The sequence below is a fragment of the Sinohyriopsis cumingii genome, unplaced genomic scaffold (genome assembly GCF_028554795.1).
Source record: "Sinohyriopsis cumingii isolate HCF-2022 unplaced genomic scaffold, ASM2855479v2 utg000873l, whole genome shotgun sequence".
Classification (NCBI taxonomy): domain Eukaryota; kingdom Metazoa; phylum Mollusca; class Bivalvia; order Unionida; family Unionidae; genus Sinohyriopsis; species Sinohyriopsis cumingii.
Window position 1 is genome coordinate 2,422,565 of NW_028315938.1, and position 20,734 is coordinate 2,443,298.

The 20,734-nt window shown below is 34.0% G+C and overlaps 1 protein-coding gene across 2 annotated transcripts in view; it reads right to left on the reverse strand.

Moving 5' to 3' along the window:
- Positions 1–4,463: 4,463 nt before the first annotated feature.
- The window catches only part of LOC149773165 (uncharacterized), a 50,721-nt gene continuing 34,450 nt past the window's right edge, over positions 4,464–20,734 (reverse strand). For both annotated transcript variants that reach the window (XM_089946714.1, XM_089946715.1), the window contains 3 exons: positions 18,473–18,571; positions 7,708–8,619; positions 4,464–5,528 (listed from right to left, as the gene is read on the reverse strand). In XM_089946714.1, the coding sequence (XP_089802840.1) occupies positions 5,233–5,528; positions 7,708–8,619; positions 18,473–18,548 (1,284 nt within the window). In that variant the 5' untranslated portion in view covers positions 18,549–18,571 and the 3' untranslated portion in view covers positions 4,464–5,232. The remainder of the gene's footprint in view (positions 5,529–7,707; positions 8,620–18,472; positions 18,572–20,734) is intronic.

The window sequence follows — 20,734 nt, forward strand, 5'->3', positions numbered from 1 at the left end:
TTGAATTATTTTTTAAATCCGTATACAGAATGAGGCACCAATTGCTGTTAAGACGCTATGGATATGAATGTTGCTGGTCCAGACTGTTTAATATTTTTGAATACTGAAGATGTGTTAAATTAAAATCACTGCCGTGAGATTGCATTCCGTCATTTACATTCACACTGTTTGACAGGTACTACTAAACTGATTGTAAAATTAACAGGTTCTCCAATTAAATACTCCTTGAATATATTTAAATAATTAAATCATGTTCTGTTTTTCAATTGTATAATGGCCTCAACACTTAGGCCAAAGAGTATTTTAATGTATATGCAAGATAGCCAGAGCTCTATTACATGGCTAAAAACTCTTGTCTATCCATGTCATACTTAAATTTCATTTTTAAATGAGTACACGACTTATATTTTAAATCAGTGCCATGTTCAAGCATAGGAATCTTGGAGCCTTTATTTGAAAAAAGCTTTTATTTTAATCGCTTTAATGGAACAGGGAAAATTACGTCTAAAATCAGTAAAAAGAACTAAACACCATGATTATTGGCCTGATTCACTTTACAGCAATCAACGGCAAACGAATACCTGCTTCAAATCTTTCCATGTTTCAAATCAACATGACTGAATTATATTCTTTACTATTTTATGAAATATTACCTTAACTCTTTGACCTTAAGGGGAAACGCAGAATATTTAAACTTTTGTATCATAATTAATGAATCTTCTGTCGGAAAGGTCTAGACACAAAGTTTGACACTTCATCAGACTAGACAAATTTTGGAAGGCCAATTAGTGTTAAAAACCTCTTGCTTAAAACTTTCAGGATGGTTTCAGTTTTAATATATGTCTCAAAGGAATTGACCCTGGTATTCTTGAGGACGCACACGTTATGATCAACATGTATCTTGATGACGCACTTATTGTCATCAACTAGGTCCCTTGACTTGGCATTTGGTAAGGGACCGACACAGTGTACTATTATTCTACTAAATGATTTGTTCAATGCAGAAATAGGTTACAGGAGAGCCTAAAATATCTCTGAATGGGGTTTTCTACCGTTTGACAACTTGGACAATATCTACAGTATTTAGAAACATCACTTTTAATTTGGGGTAACTGAAAGACTTATTGACTGATAAAAGATCAAGTTGTTTCAATGGATAGACTAAACATTTCCTGTATATACGACATCGGAACAACAATGGGATAGTTCAATGACCACTCGACATCAGCGGGTGTCTTGGGTGGTCCCCAAATTCTCAAGTGCATCATATTGTCATAAAGGAATACAATTGTGTGGCTTCAGTTTCGCTAAAGGTTCCCTACAACAATCAGATCTCATGATATTGTTCTCATTCGACAATGAATGATTGTCCTTAGAGAGAATGAGTAAAAGCAGAGGATCACTGTTATCAATACGTTGATATTATCAAACTAACCTCATCATAAACTGACAAATAATGTGTAAGCTAAGGGAATATTTACCTGGTAAACATTTTTCTCAAACTCTCTTTTTGACATAGCTCTGGTAACTATACAAGCTGGATACAAATCAAGGATTTCTTTCTCATTATGATCAAGTTTTTAACATTCACTGTCTGATATATTAACAGCGTTTTTATATAGAGCTAGGCCTTTGCCTAGTAATAAATGAATAACCTGTATATTTAAAGAACCACTGATGGATCCGGAGACTGGTGCATAATTGACAAAGTGGGGAGGAACATTACCAAAGCCATCCTTTATTCTTCGATTGGAAGAAGACCTCTCAGTGAAACGCAAAGCACCTGACAATATAAGAGTCTGAGCAGGTCCCGTATCTCTTAATATTCTTATATGGATGGGCTCGATAGAATAACCAATAAATCCTATATAACTTCCTGATATTACCTGAACATAAGTCGCCAAAATATAATCAGATAGGGTATGTTTGACCAAACAAATGTATTGCTTTCAATATAAGACCGTGATGTTGACTTCTTTGAATAAGAACATTTGGAATAGCTCAGTCTTTATTCTGTTCCCTAATTATTCAACCTATAATAACCAGCAATGGCTTGCCTTTTCTTCTTACAGTAAGTTGTTGTGTTGTTGTTGTTGTTGGATTTAACGCCATTTTTCAGCACACGATAGGCTATGCATGGCGGCCAGTATTAATGGTGGAGGAAGAACCTGGGGAAACCCCGGGAAGAACCATCTACCCACGAGAAGCTACTGGCAAGCTTTTTCACATACCCACATTGGCCGAATCCTTGACAAGAACCCAAGCAGACAGAGGTGAGATGGCAGTGATCCGTAACGGAGAGCGCTTTAGACCACTCGGCCACCCGGGGCCCCTTTACAGTAAGAGCATTATGAAGAGATCACGATTTGTGATCAGTGTTATCAGATGTATCAGTTTAAAACGTTTTGCCTGAGTGAGATTTAGTTTCACTTTCATGACACTGAGATGACCTTTCACAAATTAAAATAAAACCGAGATGAATACTTACAGACAAATGAAAGTCAAGGTACACACTAACAGCTGTGCAACCTCCATTCTCTAAACTTTTCCAGTTTGCTCATCAATATAGGTCTTTTCGTTATTACGGATACAGACCTTAGACGGTTCAGTCTAAATTATCTGTCTGAGGGTATTCTAATCAATATTAATTATCTTGGCAGGTCACCACCTATCAATAGATGTTTATTTCCCCCATGCAAATTTGAAGTGGGTTTGTCTAGTTTATTTTCTACATTCCCAAGGCTCTGTCAAGAAGACTCAGCTAGCAACTCAGAACACTTCAAGGTATATTCCATAACCTCATCATAATCATCACCCTGTTGTACCTACAGAGTCGAGCAGACTTCACTAACTTTGATAATGAGTACACTTTGCACCAATAGATTACAATGCCCTATTGGCCATTTCAAATTACAGAAAGAGGGTTAATCCAACAATTTAAGTTCAGTCAGCAAATAATGTATTTCCCCACTATACAAAATAAAAATTTCAAACGACTCTTTTCTGTATAGTGAATTAAATATAAAATAATCCTAAATGTCTTACTGCATGTCGAAAACAAGAAAACGTTCCCGATTAATTAAAATTGTCTTTAACGCCCTAATTTACCACAATGATACAATCTAAATTGTCCTAGAAAGCGTTCGAAATAATTCAAAAAGAATGTCTTTGTCCAAAGCCAAGAACTACTTATTAGTAACTCCAATGAATACTTTACATAAAAGGTTCCTCTAGAATTATACCAGAACACAGGCGGTAAGGATTCCTTCAGATTGATCTTAAAACAGGACGAGTCATTAGTTCAAATCCCTATTTAGAAACGTATTTCATTCGACCTAACGTAATAAAATGTGAAGATTACAAAGGAAAAACTGTATAACGGTACAAACGACTAGTTTTGTGGGGGAAATTACTTTTAAAGTGCTGATTGGACTCCGTTATATGTAGCATATAAATACACACATATAAATAATATATGTTGTTGTAACAGTTGCTAGGCTATCACTTCTATAGTCTCTAGATCGGCGAAGACTTAATGCTGATTAATCGATAACGGCATAAAGAAAATGACGAGAATAAAATAAATAATACCAACATTCTAACCTGAATTTGACATGCTAAACATTATCATTGAACAGCCCCCTCATATATATATATATATATATATATATATATATATATATATATATATATATATATATATATATATATATATCAGGGTTATTTAGCGTAAATTCAGTTTAAAAGGTAACCCTGAAGAACCAGGTTCGTCAAAATAAAATGTGTTGTGTTTTTTTCTACAACGTTCACCACATCAATGATACAATGTATTAATATTATGTAGAGACATAGATTAATTGAGACAGACGGGGAAGGGGTAATCGTCTTGTCGGTAGCAATGTTAGCTAAAGCACGAAAAATGACATATCAACTATAAATGCATTTAAATGTTTTCAATTACCTCTTGGTCGTTATTACCTGTTCGTTTAAATCGACCAGGTGGTACGTTAAACTGGATGAGCGTTCAATTAGTTAACCAATCAGTGTCTGTAGTGCTTTCATTTCTTCATAGGGACCATGTTTTATATTTAAATTACAAATCTTCATACTTATTTAGTCAACATAAACCTCAGTAAAGGAGAAAGAAAAAAATCACTTTTCAACATGCAAAGGAACGATTGTGAATTCTATATCCTGATAAAAGTGTGAAATGCTTCGTGATAAAGTTATCGCATGTAGTATGCATGGTACAGTCTCAAGGCATTGTTGGATGAATCGTTTTATTTCTAATATTTTAGTTAGTTCATTCATATTTTCAAATGGGAGCAAATAAAGAACCTTCAGTTTTTGCTTCACAGCTGGTTTTGATCCAACGATGAAAACCTTTATTTTGTTCTCAAACAATACTATCATCGATACACGTCATATTATTATAATGCTGCACAGATCTGATGACGCATTCGTTTTCTGTCAAAACATGAATATTTATTTCAAAACAAGTAAAGGACATTTCTTGAGAAAGGGATAACGACCTTTATGCACATGTAACAAATGCAAGTTCTACCGTTGTTCTGTTCGTGTAGATATTTACCTAAAGGCTACATTTCCTCATCAGACAGAAGTGCCACATATGCCAATAATGTACTCGTCCGTCGAAAACTCAATCTGAATGTTTTTTTTTTTTTTTTTTTTTTTTTTTTGCAAGCCTATACAACAAAATCCGACATAAGGCTATATACATTTTTCCCTGGCACTCTTGTGCTGATGAAGATGGAGGGAATTCTTCTCTGCATATTGTTCTCAATTTAATTCTCCTGCTGAAAAAACCATAAATAGGAATATGTTTCAAAACCTACCTTCTTGTCTATTAATAGACCTTAGAATCTTCATGTTGTTGAAGTGTGGTTTCAGGTACTATATAATCCAAGACTTAACAGAGATAACAATCGAGAAAGGACACTTGCATTAACTTCAGAAGCGAAATTTCAGGAATTTGTGGTAAGCTAATACTGACTGAAAAGCAAAATTTATCAAATTGTATGAATATGTACTTATCGCTTACTTTATCTATTTTATATTTTAATAATATGACTGTCTAAATGATAGAAAATTTGCTTCACATTCCAACGAATTGAATGATTGTCGAATAAAACAATTTCTTTGACCAGTATACTGGATATAGATCATAACAGATTTGCTGTCCAACTTCCGCTATTCTTCTTAACATTCCAACTAACTGAATACATGTACTTCATCAAGTCTCGGAGAATCATCTGGTTTCCAGTAGATATCACCTGTTTTCCAACTTCCACTATTGTTTATGTCGAGTTCACGGCCGTCCACTGAGTACGGTTTAAATCCTAGGCTGTACATGTTGGCCAGCGTGTGCAAAATATTCGCCTTTGGACACGGAGTGTCCTTTTTATCCTGGTTCTGAGGCATAATGAGCCATTCCATGAAAAAGTAGCGGACTTTGAATTTCTGGAGTAATTCCTTCGAAGAATGTAATGCTTTGCACTCATATCCCTCTGAAAAATAAAACAAAAGTATCATACCGAACTTTGAATATCTGGAGTAATTCCATAGAGAATAACAATTTATATTTAGATCCCTCTGAAATGCAAGGCAAATTATTATAGCAAAGCTTGAATAACTGGATCGATTCGATTGAAGAGAATATTTATTTGGATTAATATCCCTCAGAAAATTAACAACCAACTGTTGCGACCACATCTATCAAAAGCCAAATGATCAAAATGGTTGGCTTGTTTTGATTGAAAAGGTTTGAGATGATATTGGAGTCACTACAGCTAATCGCCTCTCTCTCTCTCTCTCTCTGTCTCTCTCTGTCTCTCTCTCTCTCTCTCTCTCTCTGCCAAATGTTTATTACCAGTAAAAACATAATTGATCGCATGTTATTAAAGAATAATTGATAGACAGTGATCATAAAGAAAACCGGTCTAATATCATATATATTTGAATGCTCATGTGGCTATCAAACGAAGGGAAATATTGTTCACAAAGTAGTTAAAAATCGTCCTTATAATGATATTTCTTTCTACAGCAAATACAAGTATGTTCAACTAAAGTGGCTCTGACTCCGCTCAAGATTTTGACTAACATAGCAAATATAGTTTAATAACAAAACAAGCAAGGAAACAAACAGAAATATGCGTGTATATGAAGCAAACAACATTAAAAATTTCTCATGAAACAAAGATTCATTCATATAGCTGATCAATTAATCAACATTACCGTTATTTAAATATCTCGCAGAGATTTCAGGTTTCTTCTTACAAGCATATTCTTGTTATATGTTCCATAGATAGTTATATAGCGGGAAGAAATTTCGTCTAATAGATTTAATTACACGAGTTCCATGAAAAATGTTGGGTTAATCCTAATGTTAATTGAAAATATTTCGATTGAATTTGATTAATATTTTGATTATATATATATATATATATATACCATTTATTAACAAATAGAGATAAACAGTTTTAGTAACATTAGTATTATGTATAATACACGCTTATTAGAAGAAAAGAAAATAAATTACACAAAAAAAAAAACAAAAAAAAAAACAAAGATAAATGTAATCAACATATACACTAGTATAATCTTTATAGCTGTGAAAGTGGTTATCAGAACTCAATTTATTTAATAATAATATAATACAAATATGGTGTGCATTACGGTTACTATCAAGTATTTTATAAATAATTAATCATGTTATATTGATAATTAATTATAAATTCAATTTCATTTTTAAAGAACTAGTAAACATATTTTTATGTTATTAGAATATACTTTATAGTATAATCTAATAACATAAAAATATGTTTACTAGTTCTTTAAAAATGAAATTGAATTTATAATTAATTATCAATATAACATGATTAATTATTTATAAAATACTTGATAGTAACCGTAATGCACACCATATTTGTATTATATTTTTATTAAATAAATTGAGTTCTGATAACCACTTTCACAGCTATAAAGATTATACTAGTGTATATGTTGATTACATTTATCTTTGTTTTTTTTTTTTTGTTTTTTTTGTGTAATTTATTTTCTTTTCTTCTAATAAGCGTGTATTATACATAATACTAATGTTACTAAAACTGTTTATCTCTATTTGTTAATAAATGGTATATATAGTTTTCAGTAGAGATATACGTATCTTTAAGATCCAGTTTTATATATATATTTATGTATTAAGATATCATTAATCTTTGCTGTATATGCATATCTCCATGTAAATTATTCGTTAAAGTATTAGATAATTACGTTAAAAATGTAAGCTATGACGTCATCTTGTTTATATCATTGTTTATTTCATTCATCACTTAGAAACAACATATTTAATGACGTAAGCAATGATATTGAATTCAGTTTGAATTCAGTCTGATGAAGCATTAAAGCGAAACCGGTCACACATTCTACGTGTTGGTGTTGTTTATTTTATAATTTATATATATATATATATATATATATATATATATATATATATATATATATATATATATATATATATATATATATGCGTACATACATATATACATACACACATACATACATACATACACACACATACACACATACATACATACATACATACATACATACATACATACAAGCATGCATGCATGCATACATACATACATACATACATACATACATACATACATACAGCTGCCGTACCTATGTCCATCTTTATAATGATCTCCTTGACCGGAATGAGATTGACGAGGTCATCCAAGGTTATGGCTTCAACTGACCGCGATATATTAGCTGGACCGCTGATTTCTCTGGTCACAGCAATACCTCCTTTATTTTGATCATCTTCACCCATTACAACGGTCGTTCTTTTGTCAGATATGGCATATTTTAGCATGAGCATGTTATCAGAAAACTTATTCCTTACAACCCCTTCTTGAAGTCTGAGAAAGTTTGCGTCTGTTGGTTCAATAGCTATTGCAGTCCGCCCCATTGCCCGTGCAAGTAGACTGAAATACCCAATATTAGCCCCGACATCGATAAAAGTTGCCTTAGGAAATCTGTTTAATGCTTTTTGTAATAGTATTGTCTGTTTCATATCCCAGGTTCCTGTTTGTTGTAAGGAACCTGAAACATATATATCTTCCTTGACTGGAAAGACACAGATATTAAAGGACGGAATCGTACGTGTCTGAACGCATAGGAAACTTCTACCTTCGCTGGACGGATATTGCTTGTTAAAGGCGTATACATGCTGCAAATTCTGTGTTAAATTCAATACATCAAAAGGAACAGGGAATTTGCTACTGTCATTGCGTTGGATAATGGAGTGCGGTAAAATAGAAGTATTTGAATTCCGAATATATGTTATATCTTGTGCAATTGCATTCTTGCTGGATTTTTCACGGAAGACAAATAAATTAGTAAAAACAGTAGAACAGTTGTCAACTTTCTTATTAGTTGTCTCAGGGGTAAATCTCTCCCTTGTGGGATGAGTGCTAATCTGTGCACCTCTAGACAATTCCTGTTTGTTGTTTGGAATGTGTTTACTCTGCACCTTTAATGGATATTTTACCATTGTGACGAAGAAAGTCAAAGTAGCGAAACACAGTATACCTGGAAAAATAGACAGAAAACAATAATTTCACTACTACTGTGGAAATTTTGCACGTTTATCTTTCTATCTATCTGTCTATCTATCTATTTGTCTGTCTGTCTGTCTGTCTGTCTGTCTATCTATCTATCTATCTATCTATCTATCTATCTATCTATCTATCTATCTATCTATGTTGATATACTATATTTATATACTGTGCTTATTTTTTGTCCGTGATTGAAGGTAGAGCATTACCCACATGAATTTTGAACTTTTACAGCGCAACCTATTCAAGGATTTGTTTAACAGTTATTAATTCATGTTGGAAATCAGTCTTTGATAATTAATGATCAGGGTTTATACATGTGTTCAGATATAATTAGAGAGGAATTATTTATTGGAATGACAATTTCTCTTTGACTTTTTGGACTACAACATTACTTTGGGATTATTGAGAACGCATCCTCATACATCCTAATACATTCTGGATTAAATCAGTTAAGTACATCAGGTAATTCGAACTTCGAATTCATAAAGAATATTTTTTTTAAAATTACCCTTGATAGGACAAATAAGATCATTTGGAATTTAACGGACAATAATGTGAATTTTAAAATTTCACTTCGTGTTCTACACAGATAATGCATTTGCTGCATTTTACATACATTCCTAATTTCATTTCCTTCCATCTAACAAAAGGTTCCATGACACTTAATTAAACTTGCTTAAAAAAACAAATATTTTAAACGTTTATATACTACGTAGCTGTTTGTATCAAATAAAGAACATCATATATTGCCAGCTATATATCAATATTAGTTTAAAGCAGTTATATATATATATATATATATATATATATATATATATATATATATATATATATATATATATATATATATATATATATATATATATATATATATATATATATATATATATATATATATATATATATATATATATATATATATATATGAGAGACAGAGAGAAAGAGAGAATTCTAAATATACAGAGATTTGAACCCAGGTCCACACACGAGCCCATATTCCATCACGACCAAGCACATCACCAAAAAGTGATGCATGATAATCGGTGTTATATGTACTCGTGTGTAGCGGACACAACCGCAAGGCAACCTACTAATCAATTCTCATTAATCTACACAGTCATTCTGGATTCCAACCAAAGAAACCAAGGTATATAGGATTAATCATAGAGTATTATAAATATACACCAGGCAGAACGGAAAGTGCTATCTCTGGATTCTATTGAAGAGTGCTTGACAATAGTAGGCATTATTAATATTTAATACAAATAATAGTATCCTGCAGGTTAGAGAATTTTTATTTCTCACTCTACGGAGATTTGAACCCAGTTCCTCGGGTAAACGGCACTCATCGCCTTGCCAACACACACGAGCCCATATTCTCTCACGACTAAGCACAGATCAACAAAAAATGATGCTACTTAATTGGAGTTATATGCGCTCGTGTGTAGCAGACACACTCGCATATAAGGAGAATGAGTTGTGCTAATAATATTATTTTTGACACTGTTACTCTTCAAAAACGTGTAGAACCAACACTTTGTTTTTCATCCCGCATACCAGTGCTTGCAAAAACGCGCGTGAACCCGCCAAGCAAAGTAATCAAGAGGCGCCCATGCCAGAATACAGTTATACAGGTTAGCAGATTTCAACTTAGATCGGTAAAACCACAAACCTTTATTATCATACTCTTATAGACATTTCTGGGCTTGTAGCATAAACTCCGTTGAAGAGACATATTCGGGCATACGTATTACATGAGTATAATTCGAGTATGGTAGGGGTATGACATGAGTTCTGCACGTCCACCTACACGTACACAATCATGACTTGCATCAACACCAGGGTGGTGAACAAACCGAACACTATACTTTGAATTATATTAGCCACACAACAATGAGTAGAATCAGGACAGTATAATCGATTGTGACTATACTGTGATGTAGAATATCCATTCTGTGAAACTAAAATACTAATTCACGATATGATTGTTGATCGCTACCACATAGAAGATAAAATATTCTTTCCTTTATTTGGCTATATTATACGCTGACTTTGGTAGAGATTCTTGCCCGAACATTGGACATGTGCGAGTTGGTGCAGTACTCACTGATAGATTATCTGAGGTCATCTGGGCTAATACCAACTGAAGCCACATTTTGCATTAGTTTGCAAATTTATTTGCTACTGAGCATTTCGATTGCAAACCTCTTTATTTACAAGACCCTCAGAAACTCTTTCAGATTACTATAAATGAAGAGCTCACTAAACATAATACTATGCTAATACCCAATTATACGCGCTGAATTCCTAACAAACACAGTCCAATTTGAGGAATACATCTCGTGGGGTTGCGTTGTATTGTTGTTATAAACGACGGCAAACTGAACCGCACTTCTTTTACCGCAGCTAGGACTAGGTTGAAGAGTTTCTTAAATCGCTCGATATTACGTAGAAATGCATCAGGCAACAGTTCCTTTCCTCCGCTGACATGGTTATGATCAACGATGACTTTGGCGAGGTTGCCCCGGATCTGTAATGGTCCCACTGGAACTTATGCTAAAGTTCGCAATCATTGTCACTTTCCTGACACAAACAGAGGAACCGCATAAAACAAATACATGAGTGGGTATGATGATCAATCAAAGGCGTAAATAAGCGTAATCCCCAACAGCTTGGCAAAATATATCCCAATTAGGATGAACGAGACTCAGTTGATTAATTCAAAGCATTGTCACATTTCCAATCTGGATAACTCTTGAGCAAGCTGCAGCGAATGGTACCAATCATTTTATAATCAGTCGTTGACTCTATGGTGCTGACGATGGGACACTCGGTTTACTCACAAGCACATGAGTGTATCCCTACATGTTTATTAGCAGATGGGACACATTTGCTAAACCCTATTTACCTCCCACTGAGGTCTTTAATTCATGGTTGACTTGCGAAGGTAATGCCACCAACGACAACTCAGATGCAAACAATGTCTGATCCGTGCTTGGTTATCAATACCATGGCGATTATTATGGTCTATATTTGAAAACAGATGTGCTCTGATCGAGGATGTCTTCGAGACGTATAGTAGAAATGTAAACAATATCTAGTCCCTGCCTGGTTGTCAAGACCTTGGCTACTAAAATGGTCTGTAATTGAAAACAAATGTGATTCTGTTCGTGAATGTCTTCGAGATGTTTTGTGATACTGTTGAGCTTCAGTGCTAATTCAACCGCGCACTACATTTCGTCAACGTGAATGGCCTTGTACGCATTTTAGTATAAAGCCAAAGCTGAGCTGGAACACTGACAATGAGCAGCATATGTTTATGGAAGGAAGAATCTGTGGTGAGATTTTAATGGCGAGCCAGCTTTACGCCATAGCAACCAATCTTGCAAGCGAAAGGAAACGACCCACTGACCAAAACAATTTCATCAAGGATCTTTTCCACAACAAGTTTAATGGCTGGGCGGTGATGAAGCCCATACCGGTTGGTGGATTTCAGTGAATTGACCTGGAGCAATGCATACAAAAATATAATAAAAACAGTAGAGTACGTTTTTGAAGTTGACCCAGATTATAAATCATCTTCACAGAGACCACAACGTTCATCTTATTGCACCGCAAGCGCTGTCGGTGCCCACGTGTGGATGTGGATGTATTAATGTGAAATCATCAATGATTCCTGACGCAAGTATACGGAATGTACTAATTCTGTTTGAGACCGGAGAACTTAGAGCAACTGGGTAGAGCACGTAAGTAATTTCCAGTTTTATCTGCAATTAATGGGCATGCATATTATGCTTTTTGAACCATGTAAGATGAAGCCCCAAAAGAATTCAGCCGGTAGACGATTACATCGTTACACAATTTTAAACATACCCAATGCCTTCTATGTTGTTAACAAATTCTCAACGGCTCTGAGAAGTGCTTTGCTCTTATATTCATGCAACAGCAGTGGCCATGTTAGTTTTGAGCATAAACAAATACTCATAGGTGATACTTGCTGAATATTTAGATATCAAAAAGTTTCTGCTTCCTGTTATCTATTGGCAACATATACAATGGTTAACGCATGCTTATATGTGCGTCCGCTTTCACGATGATGTGGTAGAAACACAGATGGAATATAATTAATCTTTGGACTAAGACGATATACATTGTAATTATGTTTAAGAAATCAGTTGGCGGTCTGGTTATTTGTATCATAGAATTCTTAAACCAGTTAATGGCGCAACCGTTGTTGAATGCAACACAATGATTCTAGAACTTTTGCAAGAAAACAATTGATAAAGACTTAGAACGTGACATGCATTGCATCTATCCAACAAAGACGTAAATCACTCCAACAAAGACCTTTTGCACCCACAACGAAACAACCACCTGAGCACCGACAACAAATACCTCCGCTCACACGGGAATAAAAAGACTAGTTCGAAAATGATGGAAGTAGGTAACAATATGCATCAAAATTTATGAAAGAATAAAAAAAACTGAGAAAGCTTTATAAGACTATGCAACCCTCATGACTTTGTGGATCGGTTAAAAGTATTTGAAGGATTGGTTCGCGCGGGTACCAATGCAGACATGAAGTATCTAAGGTTTCTCACAAGCGATGTAATTGGCAGGTACCTTTGGCTCGTTGATGCCTAAATATACTGCAGATAGCCACGATCTACATAATGAACAAAATCCGTACCCTGATAATGAATTCTGTAGAGCTGTTTCTCGAAATCAGTTCTGCTGTGCAGGATCTCGTTGCAAACATAATCCAGAGATTTACCTCGATGATTAAGATCTCATCACCAAATGCAGAATATTATATGACCTTTGTTTTACACCAAACACATCTTGTTGCGTGTTAATCACAGTTGGCCTAACATTTGAGCTCGGCCATTTGGGGTCTTCAAATCTTTAAGATCGTTTGCTATCTTGGCAGGGGGTGATGGGTAAGGTACCTGGAATATATTTGTGTTCCCACGGGTGAATGCCAAATTGAATCAATAAATAATGCGATCAGAAGGATAATTATTGGACTCGCCAGACACTGCGACTATTAAGTGAAGTATAATTTTGGGCCAATTTTATTAAAGTCAGATCTACACTTTCCTACGTGTAGATCAGAGAACGACCGCTATATGATCAGGTTCTGGTGACAAATGTTGTAATCATAAGCGCTCAGTATGTCAGCCAATCAGATAAAGTCTCTTATCTTAGCGTTAGGGAGACTGAGCAATACAGCTGAAGAGCATATGTGTGTGCCTATCTGAATCACCTCAAGTTTCTAAAAGCCGCATTTCAATTGGCAAACTAAAAAGTCACCAGAAAATTACCCCGGGGGTGGGGGGTCGCTGTCAGATTTATACCCAAGCTATTAGGCGACCTTACGATCACGCAAACAACGTAGCCCACAAATGTAGCCGTAGTTCTAAGCGCCAACAACAAAATTGCAAGCCTGGATTTATACAGCGTTTGCTTTTCTTTTCATTCATATGTTATTGTTTTTCAGAGATGTTCGAAGTTAGTTGGTTTTTGGGACCAAACATACAGCCATGCTATCCCCTAAGGAAACGAAGAACGATGTAATTTGGCGAAAAAGAAGCGCTGCTCCTGGTAAAGTTGCGTTGTGAACATTAGCATTACTAACGGCTGCACTATTCCTTCACTGACCATATAACCAGATGTGTTGTCGTTCTGAGTTCTAACACCATGCCGGTGGTATCGTTTCAAACACTCACCACATCCTCTAAGTCAGACATTACTAATCATATTCATTTTACAAGGCTAATAATTATCCAACACAGTATCAGCGTACCAAAACACGTGCTACTGTTATGTCAAGATTCAAGTGAGGCTAATACTCAAATCCTTACTGTAGCGATATTTAACGGGCTAGGAGTGTCCGATGTTTCATGGAGTTTTATTTAAGTTGTCAGACAATCAAGTGCATCACAAGGTATGATTGTAAATGCACCGGCATTAAAATATTGACACGGGAAGGCAAATTACTTTTTATGTTACGCCCAGATAAATTGGCTATCAAGATGAATAACAGATAAAAGCACAATATTTGTTCTGGACCGTTTATGTTTTGCTGTGTTTTCTGATTATTCGCACAGAACATGAAAACAGTAACATAACGTTTGCTTCCAATTGTTACGACTCTATAACAACAAACTTGGTAACAGAAGAAAAACGAAACCAACACGATTTGCAAAACTTAACAAAATAATTATCAAAAGTGAAAATATGAGACAAAAATATAGTATCATGAAGTGAATCCAAAATAATCTTGAAAGTGCAAAAGAACGAAAAGTTCCGAATAAATTTCAAAACTAAGAGTGTGATGGTAAGCAAAGAGTTATGACGTTGTTAAAACTGCGTTGGCAAGCACTACATTAAATTAATCACATAGTTCGACAATAGTATTGTAGTCCAATGAGTATGTGTTTGTTTCCATTGAATAATCCAAACATACGACTTTCCTTTCATAAATATCTAAAAGCAGCATGCACATCATTTCCTGTTGTTAAAACAAGAGCACAAGAGATTAGAATGACTCAAAAAGTAAGAAAAAACATTGATTGCCCAGTTCTGTCCTTATGTATACAGTAAAGAATCTATTGGGTCTAGATGTCACAATATACCCCACGTGAGAGCTCTTCCTACTAACTCGACTATTTTAGAATGTCTACTCATGCGACATAACTCATCCAGAGTAATTAACTTAATTCTTAAGAACTGGTGCAATTCTAAGTATGGCTTTTAACTTATAGAATACCTCTTCACATATGTCAGACAAATTAAATATGGTCGTCTTACTTAATTGTGACTCAGCAATTATGGAACAATTTGAGCAAAATAATATACAGCCATACATAAAATAGTATCAGTTGTTTTCAGTGATAAACAAAGGGATTCTTTGAAGATAACAATAACAATAGTTACTACAGGCTTGACTGGTCCAACAATGTGACAAAAACGCGTCCAAACTCTCTTTTACTTAAATCAATTATCCGATTTGCCCTATTCAATCGAACGAAGAATTTCCGAATAGTTTCCAAGTGATGTTTTCAGGAATCGCTGTATATAATTTTGTCATCTATATACTCTACACAGCCATTTATACCAGATGTCAACAGCTCTATCAAGTGTTGAGGAAGAATTGTTCATACCAAATGGTATCGCCTTGTCTTGGTACAGTCCATACAGATTAGCAAATACTGAAATTCCTTTTGTTCTTTCCGTAAGTGGAATCTGCTAGAATCTTTTTAACTAGTCAAACTGCATGACATTTTTTGCATTTCCAATTATTTCAATACAGTCATAAATTCTGGAAATGAGTCTCTTTTGGTGACATTGTTCACTTTTCTTAAGTCAGTGAACATGCTGAACGAATTAAATGGCTTAGGCAAAATACTAAGAGGCAAACTCCAGTAATTGTGCTTGTTTCAGTAAAGTCATGCTCCAACAAATATTCGAAACGCAGAGGACTGAATTTGTTTAATACGTAATTTATAGAAAACTGGTTGGAAGGCCCTTTATATGAAATTAAAACCTTGATCATAGAGAACAGATTTGAGAAAGGGTAAATAACCTATTAACTTTAACTATAAAATTAGTCTTACAATTCTGCAAAGGAATTCACTCTGGTAACCTTGTCGACACGCACATTGTGGATAATAAATACTGGTTGCCTGACTTGGCCATTGGTAAGGAATCGACATAGCCTACCATTATTGTCCTAAATGGTTCGTAAAATGCAAACCCAGGCTGTGCATGAGACTAATATATATTCTCGTTTAGGTTTTCTAACATTTGACAAGTGTTACAGGATCAACAGTATTTTCAAAAATCACTTTTCATTTTCGGCCAATAAAAATGTTAGATCTTTTGATAGGTTTTGCTGATTGGTAAAGAACTAACCAAAGGAGGTCCATGTTCTAGACTGAATCTTCTCGTCTATTTGAATTAGGAACAACAGCTAGATAACTCACAGACCAGTCAATACCTGCAAGTTCTTAGATGGGCTCACGTTTCTCATAAGGACCCACGTTTTAACAAAATAGCAAGTAGGTACTGAGATTTGAGGATTCTTTTAATATCGTTTGTCACACTGATTAGAATAATAGATTAATAGTTAAAACAGGAATATAATAATCAATACCTTTAGATTGTTCAGTTAGAGGAACACAAATGACTTCATCAAAAGTCTGTCCAATACATGTGTCAGTCAAAGGAATATCTTGTCATAGTTCTAGAAACTGCACAAGTATGGTAGACATCATAGCTTTTAGTCATTTTAGGTTCACATATTTTTTTCCATACAAGGCTTCTCAGTTACAAGTGCGTTAACCACAAACATGTCTCCACTTAAGCCATAACCTACTGATAAATGAACAATCAGAATGGGCACAAAATTCATAGCGCCGATTGTCACTGGTCCTGAAGTTAATTTTGATGATAAATTAATATTGTAGAATGAAAATGAAACCGGAATCTACTCTCTGAACATAAATACTTTCAGAGCAAATAACCTTCTCAGATAAAGGCAAAGAAACCGGACGAAACAGACTCCGACAAGTCTCTGTATCCCTTAATATTTTAATAAGGATAGGATAGGCCGAATTACTAACAAGTTAAATAGCATCTTTTGACATGGATGATTCATCTATCTCCATAATAGAATCAGACTGGGGTTTATTTGAGCCAGCACATGTAATGTTTCCCATACAAGATGATGACCCCTGGGAATCAGCATCCCTAGGAATGCTCTTTAATATGTTGCTTATTATCAAACCTAAAATAATCAGAATGAATGTGCCCTTTTTTCGTGCAATATGTGCACATAGGAAGACATACGGATTTATAATCCGTCTTATCAGACATTTGGTTCTTAAATGTTGTACAGATTGAAATTGGTACGTACTCGTTTGAGACTTCAGTGGGTATTTTAATAACTGATCTGAGGCGAAAACTTTGTGAGTCAAGGAACCGTAGTCAGCAGTACGAGCAGCATTTTTCAATGTGTCTATATGGTGTACATTAAGGTAATTCCCGAGGTCATCTGGACACAGTTCTTGTAATCCTTGATTAACATGAGGTGCCTACGATCGACATACATTTTCAATGTTTTATAAAATGCACACTCCTGCCAAATAGTTTTCGTTTATCCCTAGCAAACCCGACATCGGTTAAGCTACTTTTGCAATTTCAAAACCTCTATCAATATTTCTCAGATACCAACTCGTAACCCTTCAAACCTCATAAGCCTTGTCAATAAGTACACACTGCATTAGCAAAAATCAGTGTTCTCTTGACCAATTTATAATACTGTCCATTTTCCAAAAAGTGTACAATATCGATATATTTGTTTTACTTTAAAATGGGGTGCTAATCTTATATTTTGGTAACATCAGTTATATCTGTATGTCGCAATATTCCCCACTTGATAGATCTTACTACTCAGTCTAATATTTCAATATACCTATTAATATGACCTAACTCATTCAATATGAAAAAGATTTAATTCTGTTAAGATATCATCTAGCAGGCCTATCCAATAGAAATAAGTCCGAACCTCGTAAACATTTCACTTGATAATCTATTGTTAGTAACAGTCAAGATGTATGTAAGAGTCTATTGATAGATCTTATGCAATGTTACGATCTTCTGTATCTTACAATAGAAGCTGTCTTTTAAAATTAAACCTATATATGGTAATCACAACAATTCACAGTCATACAATTTGCTTACAAACATAGACAAAATAGGTGTGTATATAACGGGACACAAGGACAGAGAGAATGGACGAGAGATGGTTAGAGAAGTACCTGACACAAGTAATACTTTGAAGGATCTAAATCGACCAGTCATTTTCACGAACTCTTTTAAAATGTCTCTCATCATCCACGTCCTTCCTTTTAAGACAGCTGAAACAAATACCCACAATAGAATTGTCACTGAAACAAACACCCACAGTAGAAGTGTCACTGGAAAAACAAATACAGTAGAAGTGTCTCTGAGACAAACAAATACAGTAGAAGTGCAACTTTCAGTTTGTTTGCTTAATACATTGGAGTTGCAACAAAAATTCGGATGAACGGGAGTTAGATAAGTGAATTTAACTTATTCCAACTTCTCTTGTTTGGGATAGGTGCATATGGTTCGCATTAGTATAATATTTTGGATGAAAGTGGTTTCAAATAATTTAGATTCTACTGTACGTTTCTTGTTGACTCTTCTCCTAATAATACATAAATTATTCGATATTTCTATTTTCTTTGATTTCCTTTACGTGATTCTATAAAGTAAAAGTAGAATAAAAGTAAGTATTCATTCATATTTAAAACTTGAACAAAACACACAGGTGTAAATATATATTATACTTTATATTTGTAAACTTAATATTCAACACGTTTACGACATATCATTTAGACCTTTACCATTTAAATATTTCAGTCAAAGAACCTCACCTCCTACATACTCAAAATGCCTACAGTTAAGCAGATATTGAATGTAAGTTTACCCTAGAAACAGGCCATCTAATTACTCGAACATTTTACCCAGGAATATTGCCAGACAAGAGAAAATACTACCTGTTTTAATGTATATATTTTCTGCAACGTGCAGAAAGAAACAAGGGTGCGTACACACATGCATATATATATATATATATATATATATATATATATATATATATATATATATATATATATATATATATATATATATATATATATATATATATATATATATATATATATATATATATATATATATATATATATATATATATATATATATATATATATATATATATATATATATATATATATATATATATATATATATATATATATATATATATATATATATATATATATATATATATATATATATATATATATATATATATATATATATATATATATATATATAGATAGATAGATATAGATATATATATATATATATATATATATATATATATATATATATATATATATATATATATATATATATATATATATATATATATATATATATATATATATATATATATATATATATATACAGATAGGGAAACAGCGTCATAAGCATTAGAGAGTTACAAAGTAATAATTTAAATTAACTCAAGCAAGAAAAACACCACGACAATTCAAGCATATTTGAAACAATAAACGCAACATTCTCAACTTGAATTGGCGCGTACTTTCTACATACGCTTGTACGAACACGTGAAATCTTCATTAAAGGAATCATTGTAAGAGCTATATGAAGCCATTGTCTGAGATCGATGCCACAGCCAATATTGTTAATGAAGAGTATCATGGCTGAAACAATTCTGTTACAGCTGGAGAAGTATTATTTGTCCTATATTCAAGGACAAGATCGGTCCAAACAATGGCCTATTGTAGTGATTAATTTTCTCAAACAAGTGGCGCATAGTGTCCGCATAGTGTCTGGTTCATTATCCGAAAGGTTCGTCTCCCTCATATGTCGCCTGGATAGAAAGTTCACTAAACGAGTTTCCTACTGATACAGACTGAGCTATTCCAAGCTGTCATATGCATCGGGGTGTGGAGGGACATGATGTTCCTATTTTGACCAAGGCTGTGTTCTTTTCCAAACTGTCATTTGTGAGGGAAACCAGAATTCCTGCTGACCGACACTGAAGGGAGAAGCGTAATACAATGTGTAAAACAGATACAACAACAATAATGAAATGGGTTCCATCTGAATAGTATGTTGTTTGTCGATTTCACTTCACGCCAGAGGATTAAGTTCACGAAATAAACAATGGTTCGTCAGAGTTAAATATTTTTTGAAGTTGATATTTAATTTTTATAGAATTGTTGCAAGAGACACGTACTTATTATTGCTGGCCATTGTATGTACAAGACTGGAAGCAGTTGGATGAGTTGGGTAGGGTATTTTTCTCTTTCCTAACCCTCAGCAATATTGCGCAAAAGATTTTGACACCTGATGGCATAAAATCGGATGAAACGAATAGTTAAAACAATGCATGAAACGCACAGTTATTATGCTGCGAATGCTGGTGATATTCAATACACCATTTCTATATTTGAAATGCA